We start from the raw sequence: 12,881 nt of genomic DNA, 5'->3' as shown, positions 1-12,881 counted from the left end.
GAACTTCAACCCCCAGCGATCCGGCTCCGGGTATTCCCCCTGCACAGCAGCAGCACAGGCCCAGGGGGCGCGTCACATACATACCCTCCGTAACCGTGTCTCATATTGGCGAATCCCCGCAGCGCATAGTTCCTGCGCTGGGGTGGATTCATAAATCTGCAGTCACACAGAGTGACTGCAGACTTATCACTTTTGACCAGAAAATCCCTTTAAGCTCTTGTGCTTCTGGGGAGAGAAAAAAAATATTTGTGTTTTAATACAAAAGTATATTAAAAAAAGATAGCATGCAGTAAAAAGACAAAATTCAATAATTAGGCCAATATAATTAGGACTGGGCAACAAAGCAATCTCCAAGGCTTTCCACAAACCCTCTTTTTTTGTATACATTCTGCATTTCAACCATGTATTGTCCATATGTGTATGTGTGTGATCATTAAACAGAATATTATGCAATGTTAATGAAGGAAGGAAAAGCTCTGAAAACTCACTAGATTTCCAACAGCTTGCAAAGCTTTTTTGGCAGCTTGGTTCTCTGCTAATTTCTTACTTTTGCCTTCAGCTTCTCCAACCATTTCGCCATCAATAGAAACTTGACAAACAAGACTTGAAAAGAAAAAGAGATATGTTTTGATAAAACCTGACATCAAGACATATCTTTACAAAGGCTGTGCAGTGATTTCCCAGCATAAGTGACAGATGAATTTCTCTGATGTATGCCACTGTATAGCCATGCAGGAGTATATGTCGCACATGGGCTCCCATGATTAATAAGGAGAACAACAAACTTTTTCTTTTGATTCCCCCTCAGAATGTCAACTTTTTGTGCCCAGTGCAGGTGTGAAGTCAATTCTAGTGCACAGATTCCTATTAACTAACCTGTGCTATAGTAGAAAACACTCAACCATCTGTGTTCATAAGAGAATCTGTGCCCATGGGCACATAAAATGGGTGTTCTAAAAGGGGAAATGCCAGCAGGTAACATAATAAGAATGTATCAGAAATATCAAGGCATAACAGCGTTTTTTAAAAATAATGCCCAGTGAAAAGTGAAGGTGGCACGGGCGTATAGTATTGCATAAAATTATATAATTAAGACCCTATTATTGAGGCTTACATACAGAAGAGAGCCAAATAAAATAAAAAAAAACATAATCTATTGCAGGGTCTTGTATTATGTCAAATATGTAATATTACAGTCCCTTGAAAAAAATATTCATATCCCATGAACTTTTCAACATTTTTTCACATTACACCCACAAACTTAAATGTATTTTACTGGAATTTTATATGATATACCAACACAAAGTAGCAAGTATTTGTCAAGTGTAAAGGAAATATTCATGGTTTTCTAAATATTTTAAAAATATAAATCTGAAAATTGTGATGTGCATTTGTATTCGGCCCCCCTGAGTCAATACTTTGTAGGACCACCCTTGGCTGCTATTATTACTGCAAGTCTTTTGGGGTATGTCTCTAAGAGCTTTGCACATGTAGAGGCTGACATTTTTGCTCATTCTTCTTTGCAAATTAGCTCTAGTTCAGTGAGATCGGATGGAGGCGTCAGTGAGCTGCAATTTTCAAGTCTTGCCACAGATTCCAAATGGTATTTAGGTGTGGACTGTGATTGTGCCATTTACACACATGAATATGCTTTGATCTAAACCAGGGGTCTCAAACAAGCGGCCCGTGGGCCGCATGCGGCCCCTCCGGCTGCTTCTTGCGGCCCGCAGGCACATAGACCCAGTAACTATCGTGGCTCTCTTCAGCAGCAGCCTACATCAGCGCTGTAATACAGTGTATTGCCGCGCAGAGACCGGCTCTCAGCACAGCAATACCAGTGTCAGCCGCCGGCCTATCAGTGCTGATGTCGGCGGCTGCTGGAGAGAGCCGCGATCGTTACGGGGTCTGTGCCTGCGGGCCACAGGTGCAGAAAGGATGCCGAGGGAACGGAGGAGGACAGGTGAGAATCTTTTTTTTTTTTCTCTGTCGTGAAATACAGCACAGTATGGGGGGGCGCTGTGCGCAGTATGGGGGAATGGGGACCCTGAACGCAGTATGGGGGGGGCGGGGACCCTGAGCGCAGTATGGGGGGGGGACAGGGACCCTGAGCGCTGTATGGGGGGGACGGGGACCCTGAGCGCTGTATGGGGGGACGGGGACCCTGAGCGCAGTATGGGGGGACGGGGACCCTGTGTGCAGTATGGGGGGATGGGGACCCTGTGCGCAGTATGGGGGGGACCTGGATGGGGGACATGTCTGCAACATAAGGATCAGGATGGGGGACCATGTCTGCAATATGGGGGACCATGTCTGCATTATGGGGGACCTGGATGGGGGACCATGTCTGCAATATGGGGGACCTGGATAGGGGACCATGTCTGCAATATGGTGGACCATGTCTTCAATATGAGGGACCTGGATTGGGGACCATGTCTGCAATATGGGGACCATGTCAGCAATATAAAGACCATGTCTGCAATATGGGGGACCTGGATGGGGGACCATGTCTGCAATATGGGGGACCATGTCTGCAATATGGGGGACCATGTCGGCAATATGAGGGACCTGGATGGGAGACTATGTCTGCTGGATGGGGGACCTGGATGGGGGACCATGTCTGCAATATGGGGGACCTGGATGGGAGACCATGTCTGCAATATGGGGGATCTGGAGGGGAGACCATGTCTGCAATATGGGGGACCTGGAGGGGAGACCATGTCTGCAAGATAAGGACCAGTTCAAAAGGTGTATGGAAAATAAAATGGTATCACTAAAAATGTCACTTTGTCATGCAAATAATGCGGCCCCCCAAATTAAATGTTTTTCTGTGTGCGGCCCATATGCCCAGCTGAGTTTGAGACCCCTGATCTAAACCATTCCATTGTAGTTCTGGTAGTAGGTTTAGGGTCACTTCCCTGCTTGAAGGTGTACCTACGTCTCCCCAGTCTCAAGTCTTTTGCAGCTTCTAACAGGTTTTCCTCCAGGATTCCCCTGTATTTAGCTCCATCCATCTTCCCATCAACTCTGACCAGCTTCCCTGTTTCTGCTGAAGAAAAGCATCCCCAAAGCATAATGATACCACCACCATGTTTGATGGTGGGGATGGTGTTTTCAGGGTGATGTGCAGTGTTAGTTTTTTGCCACACATAGCGTTTTGCATTTAGCCCAAAAAGTTCTACTTTGATCTCATCTGACCAGAGCACCTTCTTCCGCGTGATAGCTAGCCTACATAGCTTTTTGCAAACTACAAATGGGACTTCTTATGGCTTGTTTTCAAAAATGGCATTCTTCTTGCCACTCTTCCATAAACGCCTGTTTTGTGACGTATATGGCACATATATAATAGTTGTCCAGTGGGCAGATATTCCCAACTAAGCTGTGGATTTCTGCAGCTCCTCCAGAGTGACCATGGGCCTCTTGGCTGCTTCTCCAATTAGTGCTCTACTTGCTTGGGATGTCAGTTTAGGTGGACAACCATGTCATAGTAGCAGGGGCATAACGATCGTGGTCGTGTGGCACCCTGCTGCGCATTGGTGCCACAGAACCCAGAAGGGTGCACGGCTGGATTTCTCCACAAGAGGCCCTCACTACATTCATACACCTCCACCTTCCACCTCATACCAGCAGAGGGAGCCCTGATAGGGATATATATAGGGAAGGTGCAGCCAGGCAGTGCAGAACAGATTAGTGCTCAGAGCAGAGCAGTCAGACAGAGGGTGTCTGAGAGCGTGCTGACGCTCAGAGAGCGGTGAAGACGTAGCACGCCAGCTGCCTTGTAGTGAAGGCCCCAAGCGTGTCCGACGGCGAGGAGAAAAGGAGAGTGAAACCAAGGGGGCAGAGGAGCTCAGTAAGCTTACCCCGTTATATTTACCGGACACCGGGTCCACGCCTGCAGGGATCCATCACATCCAGTAAGAACAACCGGAATCACAGGAGGACTACAAGTCCCTGGCAAACCTGAAGCTAGTCTCACAGGACCAGGAACCACAAAGGCCCCGACGTCCAGGGAAAATGGTTACCAACCGGAGGTCCTACTTCAGAGCAACAGGTTAAGTAAAAGCAGGACACATAAGCTAGGCCCAGTTGCAGGCTGGCCAGGAGCATACACAGAGACAGACACGGAACAGGAGGCCTTATACCCGCTCCCTGGGGAGAAGTCCAAAAGTGCAACCTTCACCTGGAGTACCCTGGACCGTACCTAACAGCTGTACCAGTAAAAGGTAACGAAGCAAGCCCCCTGTCTCTGTCCATTACATCTGCTGCGCCATCGTTCACTCCCTGCACCACAATGCCCAGCACAACCTGCATCGTTCAATACTGCCCTGAGGCCCGCTCCACCTGTGGGGAACTGTACCATCTTTAACTGCCTTGACACCGGCCTCAGAGGACTGTTGCAGCGCTGGTGACCTTCACCAGACACCACAGGTGGCGTCACGAACTCTCTGAACTTTTACTAATAGTTGATACCCCTTTTGTGCACTGACCGCCCAGGGCCAGCCACCGTGATAAACCCGGCGATCAGCCACAGGCCCCTGGGGGCGAGTCATCCAACTGGCGTCAAAAACAGGATTCGAATGCCCGTTGCCACCGGGTACTGTGCGCCTTAAGAGACTGTAAAACTCACAGTGGTGAAGCTTTTCCCGCCATTTCTGGAGTTTCCCGCCACTAGCCGCCATTTTCCGGTCGCCGCGCGGAAAGAAGAGGGGCGTAACTGCTGGAAGCGCGCGAAGCCCAGGACACGCTCCGCCCCTGACGTCGAACCAGCAAGCGTCAGGTCCTGGAAGGAGCCAGAGGACGCTCTGACGTCAGACGCGAGCGACGCAAGGTCCTAAAAGAAGACCGTTGCCCGCGGAGCTGCGGCCTTCCAAAAAGCAAAGTGAAGAAGGTAGGCTCCGGTTCACTAGGGGGGCGCAACGATGTCCGAAGCCCAGCAGAATGCCGGAATACCGGTTAACGGTCCCGATGTCCCACTTGCGCCTGGCGCTGAGCAGGTTGAAGCGGCCGCTCCAGCCGCAGGGCCTGTAACCTCTGTCATACCTATGGCCCTGCCGCTGTATATCCCTGGAGCGAAGTGGTTCCCCCAGTATAACGGCAAACCGGACACATTGTCCGGACTCAAGAGGAAAATATGCAGCATACTGGACATGTATTCCATGACTGGCAAGCAGAGAGCCGCTGTAGTGTTAGGACAATTGACTGGTGCCGCTGAGCGAGAAGTTGAAACCTGGCCAGCCCAGACCAAGAATCGGTGTCCACTATCTTTAAAAGACTGCAAACTGCATTTGAAAACCGTACTGAGACAGATCTCCGGATGAGGTTCTACCATTGTGTCCAGAAACCTGAGGACAATATCCGGGACAATGCCTGGCGCTTACAGGAGGCCCTGCGGTCCCTGAAACAGGTTAGTCCAGCCAGCATCCATGATGAAAATAAAATGCTGACGGAACAGTTCATCCGCGGGTTGAAGTCCCAGGAGGAGAGCAGAACTGTACGGTGGTGGGCCTTAGACCATCCAGATGCCACCTTTGACACCCTTAAGGACATGGCTATAAAGGACGTGAAGCCCCTGGAATCCACAGATACTGCTATCCAGCGTTACCAGGGTGGGGCCACCCCAGTGCCTGCAATACCCGCCGCTCCTTCACTAACGGCTGAAACAAGGATGCAAACAGTGCCGTCTAGCAAGCTGGACAGCCTACGCTCTGAAGTGCGCCAGTTAAGTAAAACCCTGGCCACTGTCATGAGCAACCTGCAGCTACAGACGGAGCCTGAGCCGGCAGGAAGAATCCTGCTAGCCAACAGCCCTGAGGATGTCCCCTGGATGAGGAGAAGAAGGACAACGCCACCCCGTAGGAGGACAACACCACCCCGGAGGAGGAAAACGCCACCCCGTGGGAGGACCCACGACCAACGTCGCCCTCCAGAAGACTTCATCTGCTACTGCTGCCATAAAGCAGGCCACACCACGCGGAGCTGTCCTTTAAACGAGGAAACCCTGGGGCCGAGGGCCGACACCCAGGAGTAGACCAACCAGGCCCATCAAACTGGTACCGCCGGTTCGTGGGAGGAAGACCTTTCCTGTCCATTGTGCTGGATGGCATCGCGACACCTTCCCTGCTGGACACAGGATCTCAGGTAACCATCATGCCTGATGTCCTCAACAAAAGGTTCTGTTCCATAGACGAACTAAGCCCACCAGCTCCAAACCTTTCAGTGTATGCCTATAATGGCCTCCCCCTTAACCTAGTCGGGGTTAAGGATGTGGCAGTAAAGGTCGGAAGAGTGGAACTGAAGGACCAGGGATTAATTGTAGTAGAGACTAATCCTGATGATACAGACTTGTATATGGTACTTGGCACAAATATTGTTAGTAACTGTTTGGGAGAAGTGTTGTTCTTGCTCCAACAGATGGCTAACACCACCAGACCAGGGCAGAGGAGGGTGCTCCAGAAAGAGATCAGAGCCCTTATGTACCAGCAACAGGTAAAGCTATCAGGTGGTGAAATTGGTAATGTACGGGAGACAGACCCGATAACCATTGTGATTCCCCCAATGAGTGAGATGCTGATTTGGTGTAGAGCAGCAATAGGTCTCAAAGGATGGAGCTACCAGGCGGTAGTAGAGCCCCTTAGCTCGGAGCATAGACCTACACTCTTGACTGCCAGAGGGGTAGTGGATGTACGCAATGGGAGGGTGCCCGTACGCCTCCTAAACTGTGGAGAGGAAGAGGTTAGATTACCACGCTACGCCACTGTTGCTAAACTGTACGCAGTAGATAACAACTCCATACACACGGCGGAGTCCTTAACCCCACCAGATGAAGTGGAGGATAATGACCCGGGAACCCAGGTGGAGGATTGGTGTCAACAGCTCCATGTTGGGACAGACACCACTCCTGCCCATCAGAAACAGGGTGTACACCGGGTGGTTCAGGAATACGAGCAGGTATTCAGTAAACACCCACTTGACTTTGGGAGGATTAAGGGGGTACAACACCATATACCCACAGGTGACCATCCACCCATCAAAGAACGTTATAGGCCTATACCACCAGCACACTACTAGAAAGCAAAGGAGATGTTGCACGACATGAAGAAGGCAGGGGTAGTAAGGGATAGTTGTAGTCCCTGGGCAGCTCCCCTAGTTCTAGTCAGGAAAAAGGACGGAAGCATGAGAATGTGTGTAGATTACAGGCAAGTGAATCGCATTACACATAAAGATGCATACCCTTTACCACGTATAGAGGAATCCCTGGCTGCCTTAAAGTCTGCAAATTACTTCTCCACCCTTGACCTCACTAGTGGGTACTGGCAAGTAGCTGTTGCTGAGGAGGATCGGGAGAAGACGGCCTTCACCACCCCGATGGGACTCTGCGAGTTCAACAGTATGCCGTTTGAACTCTGCAACGCCCCCGGAACGTTCCAGAGATTGATGGAGTGCTGCCTGGGACACCGCAACTTCGAGACTGTACTACTATACCTGGATGACGTGATAGTGTACTCCAAAACGTATGAGGACCACTTGAAGCACCTGGCAGAGGTATTTGAATCACTGTCCCGGTACGGGATGAAGTTGAAGCCCTCCAAGTGCCACCTGCTCAAGCGAAAGGTGCAGTACCTGGGACACATCGTCAGCCCAGAAGGAGTAGCACTGGACCCGGAGAAGGTCACTGCCATCCAGAAATGGCCAGAGCCGAAGAGCCTCAAGAAGGTATGCCAGTTCCTGAGACTAGTTGGGTATTACCGGAGGTTTGTGAAAGACTACACCAAAAAGCGGCGCCTTTGCAAGATCTCCTGGTAGGACAGTCCGGGAGAGGCAGAAACCCCCCGTTCCAGTTGGGTAAGGAGCAAGCTGAATCCTTTAAGGTGATGAAGGAGATCCTGACCGGCAAAGAGATCCTAGCCTACCCTGACTACAGCCAACCGTTCCTGCTGTATACTGATGCCAGCAACGAGGGATTAGGAGCTGTGTTAAGTCAGAAGCAGAATGGCCGAGAGAAGGTGATCGCCTATGCAAGCAGGAAGCTCCGCCCGACCGAGAGGAACCCAGAGAACTATAGCAGCTTCAAGTTGGAGTTCCTGGCTCTGGTCTGGGCCATCACCGAGCGGTTCAAACACTACCTAGCCTCCAGTAAGTTCACTGCCTACACGGATAACAACCCCTTGACTCATCTAGAAACAGCCAAGTTAGGAGCCATGGAACAACGATGGATGGCTCGGCTGTCTAACTACCAATTCACTATTAAGTACCGGGCAGGCGGCAAGAATGCCAACGCCGATGCCCTGTCCAGGAGGCATCACCAGTCGGACACTGAAGAAGAAGTGGATGACCTGGAGGAGATTGAGCTACCTGCCTTTCACTGTAATGGAATGGTCCACGAGCAAACGAGCCTCCAGGAGGCATCACGGTAGGACGTTAAAACCTTTGCCAAACCACAGCTGGAAGGAGACCCAGGACAGTGACCCGGTTGTCAGCCGTATTAAGGAACTGATAACCCAGGTAGGTTCCTCCCTGGAGAAGGACACGTCTCTACAAGCCAAGCAACTGTGGAATGAGAGAAGCCGGCTGTTCATCTATAGAGAGAAGCTGTGCCGAAGGTACGTCAACCCGAGGACCCATGAGATGGTATGGCAGATTGTAGTGCCCAAGACAGACATCCAGATGGTGTTGGAGGCCTACCACGATCAAGCGGGGTACTTTGGTTGGAAGAAGCTAGAAACCCTGCTGAAAGGTCGGTTTTATTGGGTGGGAATGCGCAGTTCCATAGAGAGATGGTGCCGGGATTGTGGACCCTGTAGCCTCAGAAGAAAAGACTACAGCAGCCAGAAGGCACCCCTGCAACCCATCAAGACAACTCGACCCTTGGAGATCGTGGCCCTGGATCATGTCAAGCTGTCACCCAGCAGGTCAGGATATTCCTATGCCCTGACCATGGTGGATCACTACTCCCGGTTCCTGGTGGTCGCCCCATCAAGGATCTGACGGCAGAAACGGCGGTGAAGACATTTCAGGCGTACTTCTGCAGGCCCCATCTATACCCGGAGCAGGTGCTGACAGATCAAGGCTCAGCCTTTGAGGCCGAATTGTTCAAAGAGTTCTGCCATCTGTACGGGTGTAAAAAGATCCGGACTACGCCGTACCACCCCCAAACCAACGGTCTCTGTGAAAAGATGAATAACATCATCATCGACCTGCTGAAGACCTTACCACTAGAGGAGAGAAATCAGTGGCCAGACCTACTACCTGACCTGGTAGATCTGTACAACCACATACCTGTGAGTTCCATCAATTGTACTCCAGCATATCTCATGCGAGCAAGACCTGGGAAGTTGCCCATGGACCTGGAGCTTGGTGTAGTAGAACCCGAAGCAGATATGTCCACTGAGCACTGGGACACGACCAGACAAGAGCAGTACAGAAGAGTGCAGGCCTGTGTCGAAGACAGTCTCACTCGGGTAAGGGACAAGCAGGAAGCCCACTACAATAAAAGTGCGCCCGCAGAACCCTTCACACCAGGAGAAATGGTGTTAAAAAGGAAAAGGAGAAACCACAAACTTGATGACCAGTGGGAGAGAGAACCCTACACTGTGTTAAACTCAAGGTTTGATAACAGGAAGACCTGTTTAATTACCAAGGACGGAGGAAGAACGACTGCAACGGTATCCAGGGACCATCTAAAGTTGTGTCCAGGTCTGCTAAAGCCCCAGAAGGAAGTGCCTCTCACCGTACCGGAGGAGCCTAAAGAAGCAGTAATACATACTGAATTAGGAGATTTCCCGGCAGATTGGCCTCAGCTAGGAGGAGCAGTAATAATACCTGTGATCACCTTCTACCAACAGCAAGAAGACCCTCCACAGCAAGAAGAACCTGTAGGTGCCCCAGAAGAGCCTGCTCAAGAAGGATCCCCGGTTGGAGCAGAGCAAGAAGGCCCAGCTAATGGTACACTTGCCAGTCCCGCAGAGAGGTCAAGGCAGTCTTGTAGCCCCTCTACACCTAGTACTGACAGAAGGGGAGGTAGTGCAAATACCAGTACCACACGCATCCCAGTACCACGTAGGTCGACACGTAGCACCAAAGGTCAGACCCCTGTCAGATACAGAGAATAGTGAAAGAAACTCTGACAGTATAAATAGTTGCCCCTGGGGTATGTTATTTGTGTGTAATTTTCGTGTATTTAATTATTGATATGTGTTTTTGCCTTGCTAATGGACAATTTAAGTGATATGGACACTTAACTTTGCATCTTGTTACCCTTGAGGGTACATAAAGAACTTTGTGGCTGAGGACTGTGTGCAGCCCAAAAACTGTATGCTGTAAATAATTGCACTCCCTGGAGTGCCCCTTTAGGTGACCTCAGAACAAAAACCTGTCTGGCGTGGCCGAAGTGAAGGTCCAACTCAGGATCGCCATGCCCTGCAGCCACCCCATTGCCTACGTTGAGGGTTTGCTTTGGACAGGTCCCTCAAGCTACCTTGTACTTTATCCGTGAGATGGACACCCTGTCAGGGGACCTCACCGGAACAGACTTAAATTCTGAGGTTGCTTATTGTATATATATGTATTATTTATAATGTTTTATTATGCAACGTTCAAGCAAAGTGCCTCCCATAAAGGGAAGAGTTATAATTGTTAACCTGTTTTGAAAATTGCTTCAGTCCGGGAGTACTGAGTTTTACTAGGGGGGAATGTGGCGCCCTGCTGCGCATTGGTGCCACAGAACCCAGAAGGGTGCACGGCTGGATTTCTCCACAAGAGGCCCTCACTACATTCATACACCTCCACCTTCCACCTCATACCAGCAGAGGGAGCCCTGATAGGGATATATACAGGGAAGGTGGAGCCAGGCAGTGCAGAACGGATTAGTGCTCAGAGCTGAGCAGTCAGACAGAGGGTGTCTGAGAGCGTGCCGACGCTCAGAGAGCGGTGAAGACGCAGCACGCCAACTGCCTTGAAGTGAAGGCTCCGAGCGTGGCCGATGGCGAGGAGAAAAGGAGAGTGAAACCAAGGGGGCAGAGGAGCTCAGTAAGCTTACCCCGTTATATTTACCGGACACCGGGTCCACGCCTACAGGGATCCATCACATCCAGTAAGAACAACCGGAATCACAGGAGGACTACAAGTCCCTGGCAAACCTGAAGCTAGTCTCACAGGACCAGGAACCACAAAGGCCCCGACGTCCAGGGAAAATGGTTACCAACCGGAGGTCCTACTTCAGAGCAACAGGTTAAGTAAAAGCAGGACACATAAGCTAGGCCCAGTTGCAGGCTGGCCAGGAGCATACACAGAGACAGACACGGAACAGGAGGCCTTATACCCGCTCCCTGGGGAGAAGTCCAAAAGTGCAACCTTCACCTGGAGTACCCTGGACCGTACCTAACAGCTGTACCAGTAAAAGGTAACGAAGCAAGCCCCCTGTCTCTGTCCATTACATCTGCTGCGCCATCGTTCACTCCCTGCACCACAATGCCCAGCACAACCTGCATCGTTCAATACTGCCCTGAGGCCCGCTCCACCTGTGGGGAACTGTACCATCTTTAACTGCCTTGACACCGGCCTCAGATGACTGTTGCAGCGCTGGTGACCTTCACCAGACACCACAGGTGGCGTCACGAACTCTCTGAACTTTTACTAATAGTTGATACCCCTTTTGTGCACTGACCGCCCAGGGCCAGCCACCGTGATAAACCCGGCGATCAGCCACAGGCCCCTGGGGGCGAGTCATCCAACTGGCGTCAAAAACAGGATTCGAATGCCCGTTGCCACCGGGTACTGTGCGCCTTAAGAGACTGTAAAACTCACAGTGGTGAAGCTTTTCCCGCCATTTCTGGAGTTTCCCGCCACTAGCCGCCATTTTCCGGTCGCCGCGCGGAAAGAAGAGGGGCGTAACTGCTGGAAGCGCGCGAAGCCCAGGACACGCCCCGCCCCTGACGTCGAACCAGCAAGCGTCAGGTCCTGGAAGGAGCCAGAGGACGCTCTGACGTCAGACGCGAGCGACGCAAGGTCCTAAAAGAAGACCGTTGCCCGCGGAGCTGCGGCCTTCCAAAAAGCAAAGTGAAGAAGGTAGGCTCCGGTTCACTAGGGGGGCGCAACGATGTCCGAAGCCCAGCAGAATGCCGGAATACCGGTTAACGGTCCCGATGTCCCACTTGCGCCTGGCGCTGAGCAGGTTGAAGCGGCCGCTCCAGCCGCAGGGCCTGTAACCTCTGTCATACCTATGGCCCTGCCGCTGTATATCCCTGGAGCGAAGTGGTTCCCCCAGTATAACGGCAAACCGGACACATTGTCCGGACTCAAGAGGAAAATATGCAGCATACTGGACATGTATTCCATGACTGGCAAGCAGAGAGCCGCTGTAGTGTTAGGACAATTGACTGGTGCCGCTGAGCGAGAAGTTGAAACCTGGCCAGCCCAGACCAAGAATCGGTGTCCACTATCTTTAAAAGACTGCAAACTGCATTTGAAAACTGTACTGAGACAGATCTCCGGATGAGGTTCTACCATTGTGTCCAGAAACCTGAGGACAATATCCGGGACAATGCCTGGCGCTTACAGGAGGCCCTGCGGTCCCTGAAACAGGTTAGTCCAGCCAGCATCCATGATGAAAATAAAATGCTGACGGAACAGTTCATCCGCGGGTTGAAGTCCCAGGAGGAGAGCAGAACTGTACGGTGGTGGGCCTTAGACCATCCAGATGCCACCTTTGACACCCTTAAGGACATGGCTATAAAGGACGTGAAGCCCCTGGAATCCACAGATACTGCTATCCAGCGTTACCAGGGTGGGGCCACCCCAGTGCCTGCAATACCCGCCGCTCCTTCACTAACGGCTGAAACAAGGATGCAAACAGTGCCGTCTAGCAAGCTGGACAGCCTACGCTCTGA

The 12,881-nt window shown here is 51.3% G+C and overlaps 1 protein-coding gene across 4 annotated transcripts in view; it reads right to left on the bottom strand.

Annotated features, from left to right (window-relative positions):
- Positions 1–12,881, bottom strand: part of LOC141257723 (interferon-induced, double-stranded RNA-activated protein kinase-like) — a 153,963-nt gene that overhangs the window by 123,637 nt on the left and 17,445 nt on the right. For all 4 annotated transcript variants that reach the window (XM_073672617.1, XM_073672618.1, XM_073672619.1 and 1 more), the window contains exon 5: positions 489–603. In XM_073672617.1, the coding sequence (XP_073528718.1) occupies positions 489–603 (115 nt within the window). The remainder of the gene's footprint in view (positions 1–488; positions 604–12,881) is intronic.

Source organism: Phyllobates terribilis, unplaced genomic scaffold, assembly GCF_046119375.1.
Source record: "Phyllobates terribilis strain yellow unplaced genomic scaffold, ASM4611937v1 Scaffold_3__8_contigs__length_932513732, whole genome shotgun sequence".
Lineage (NCBI taxonomy): Eukaryota > Metazoa > Chordata > Amphibia > Anura > Dendrobatidae > Phyllobates > Phyllobates terribilis.
The sequence above is the reverse complement of the archived record's forward strand: the minus strand, read 5'-3'. Positions and strand labels throughout refer to the sequence as shown.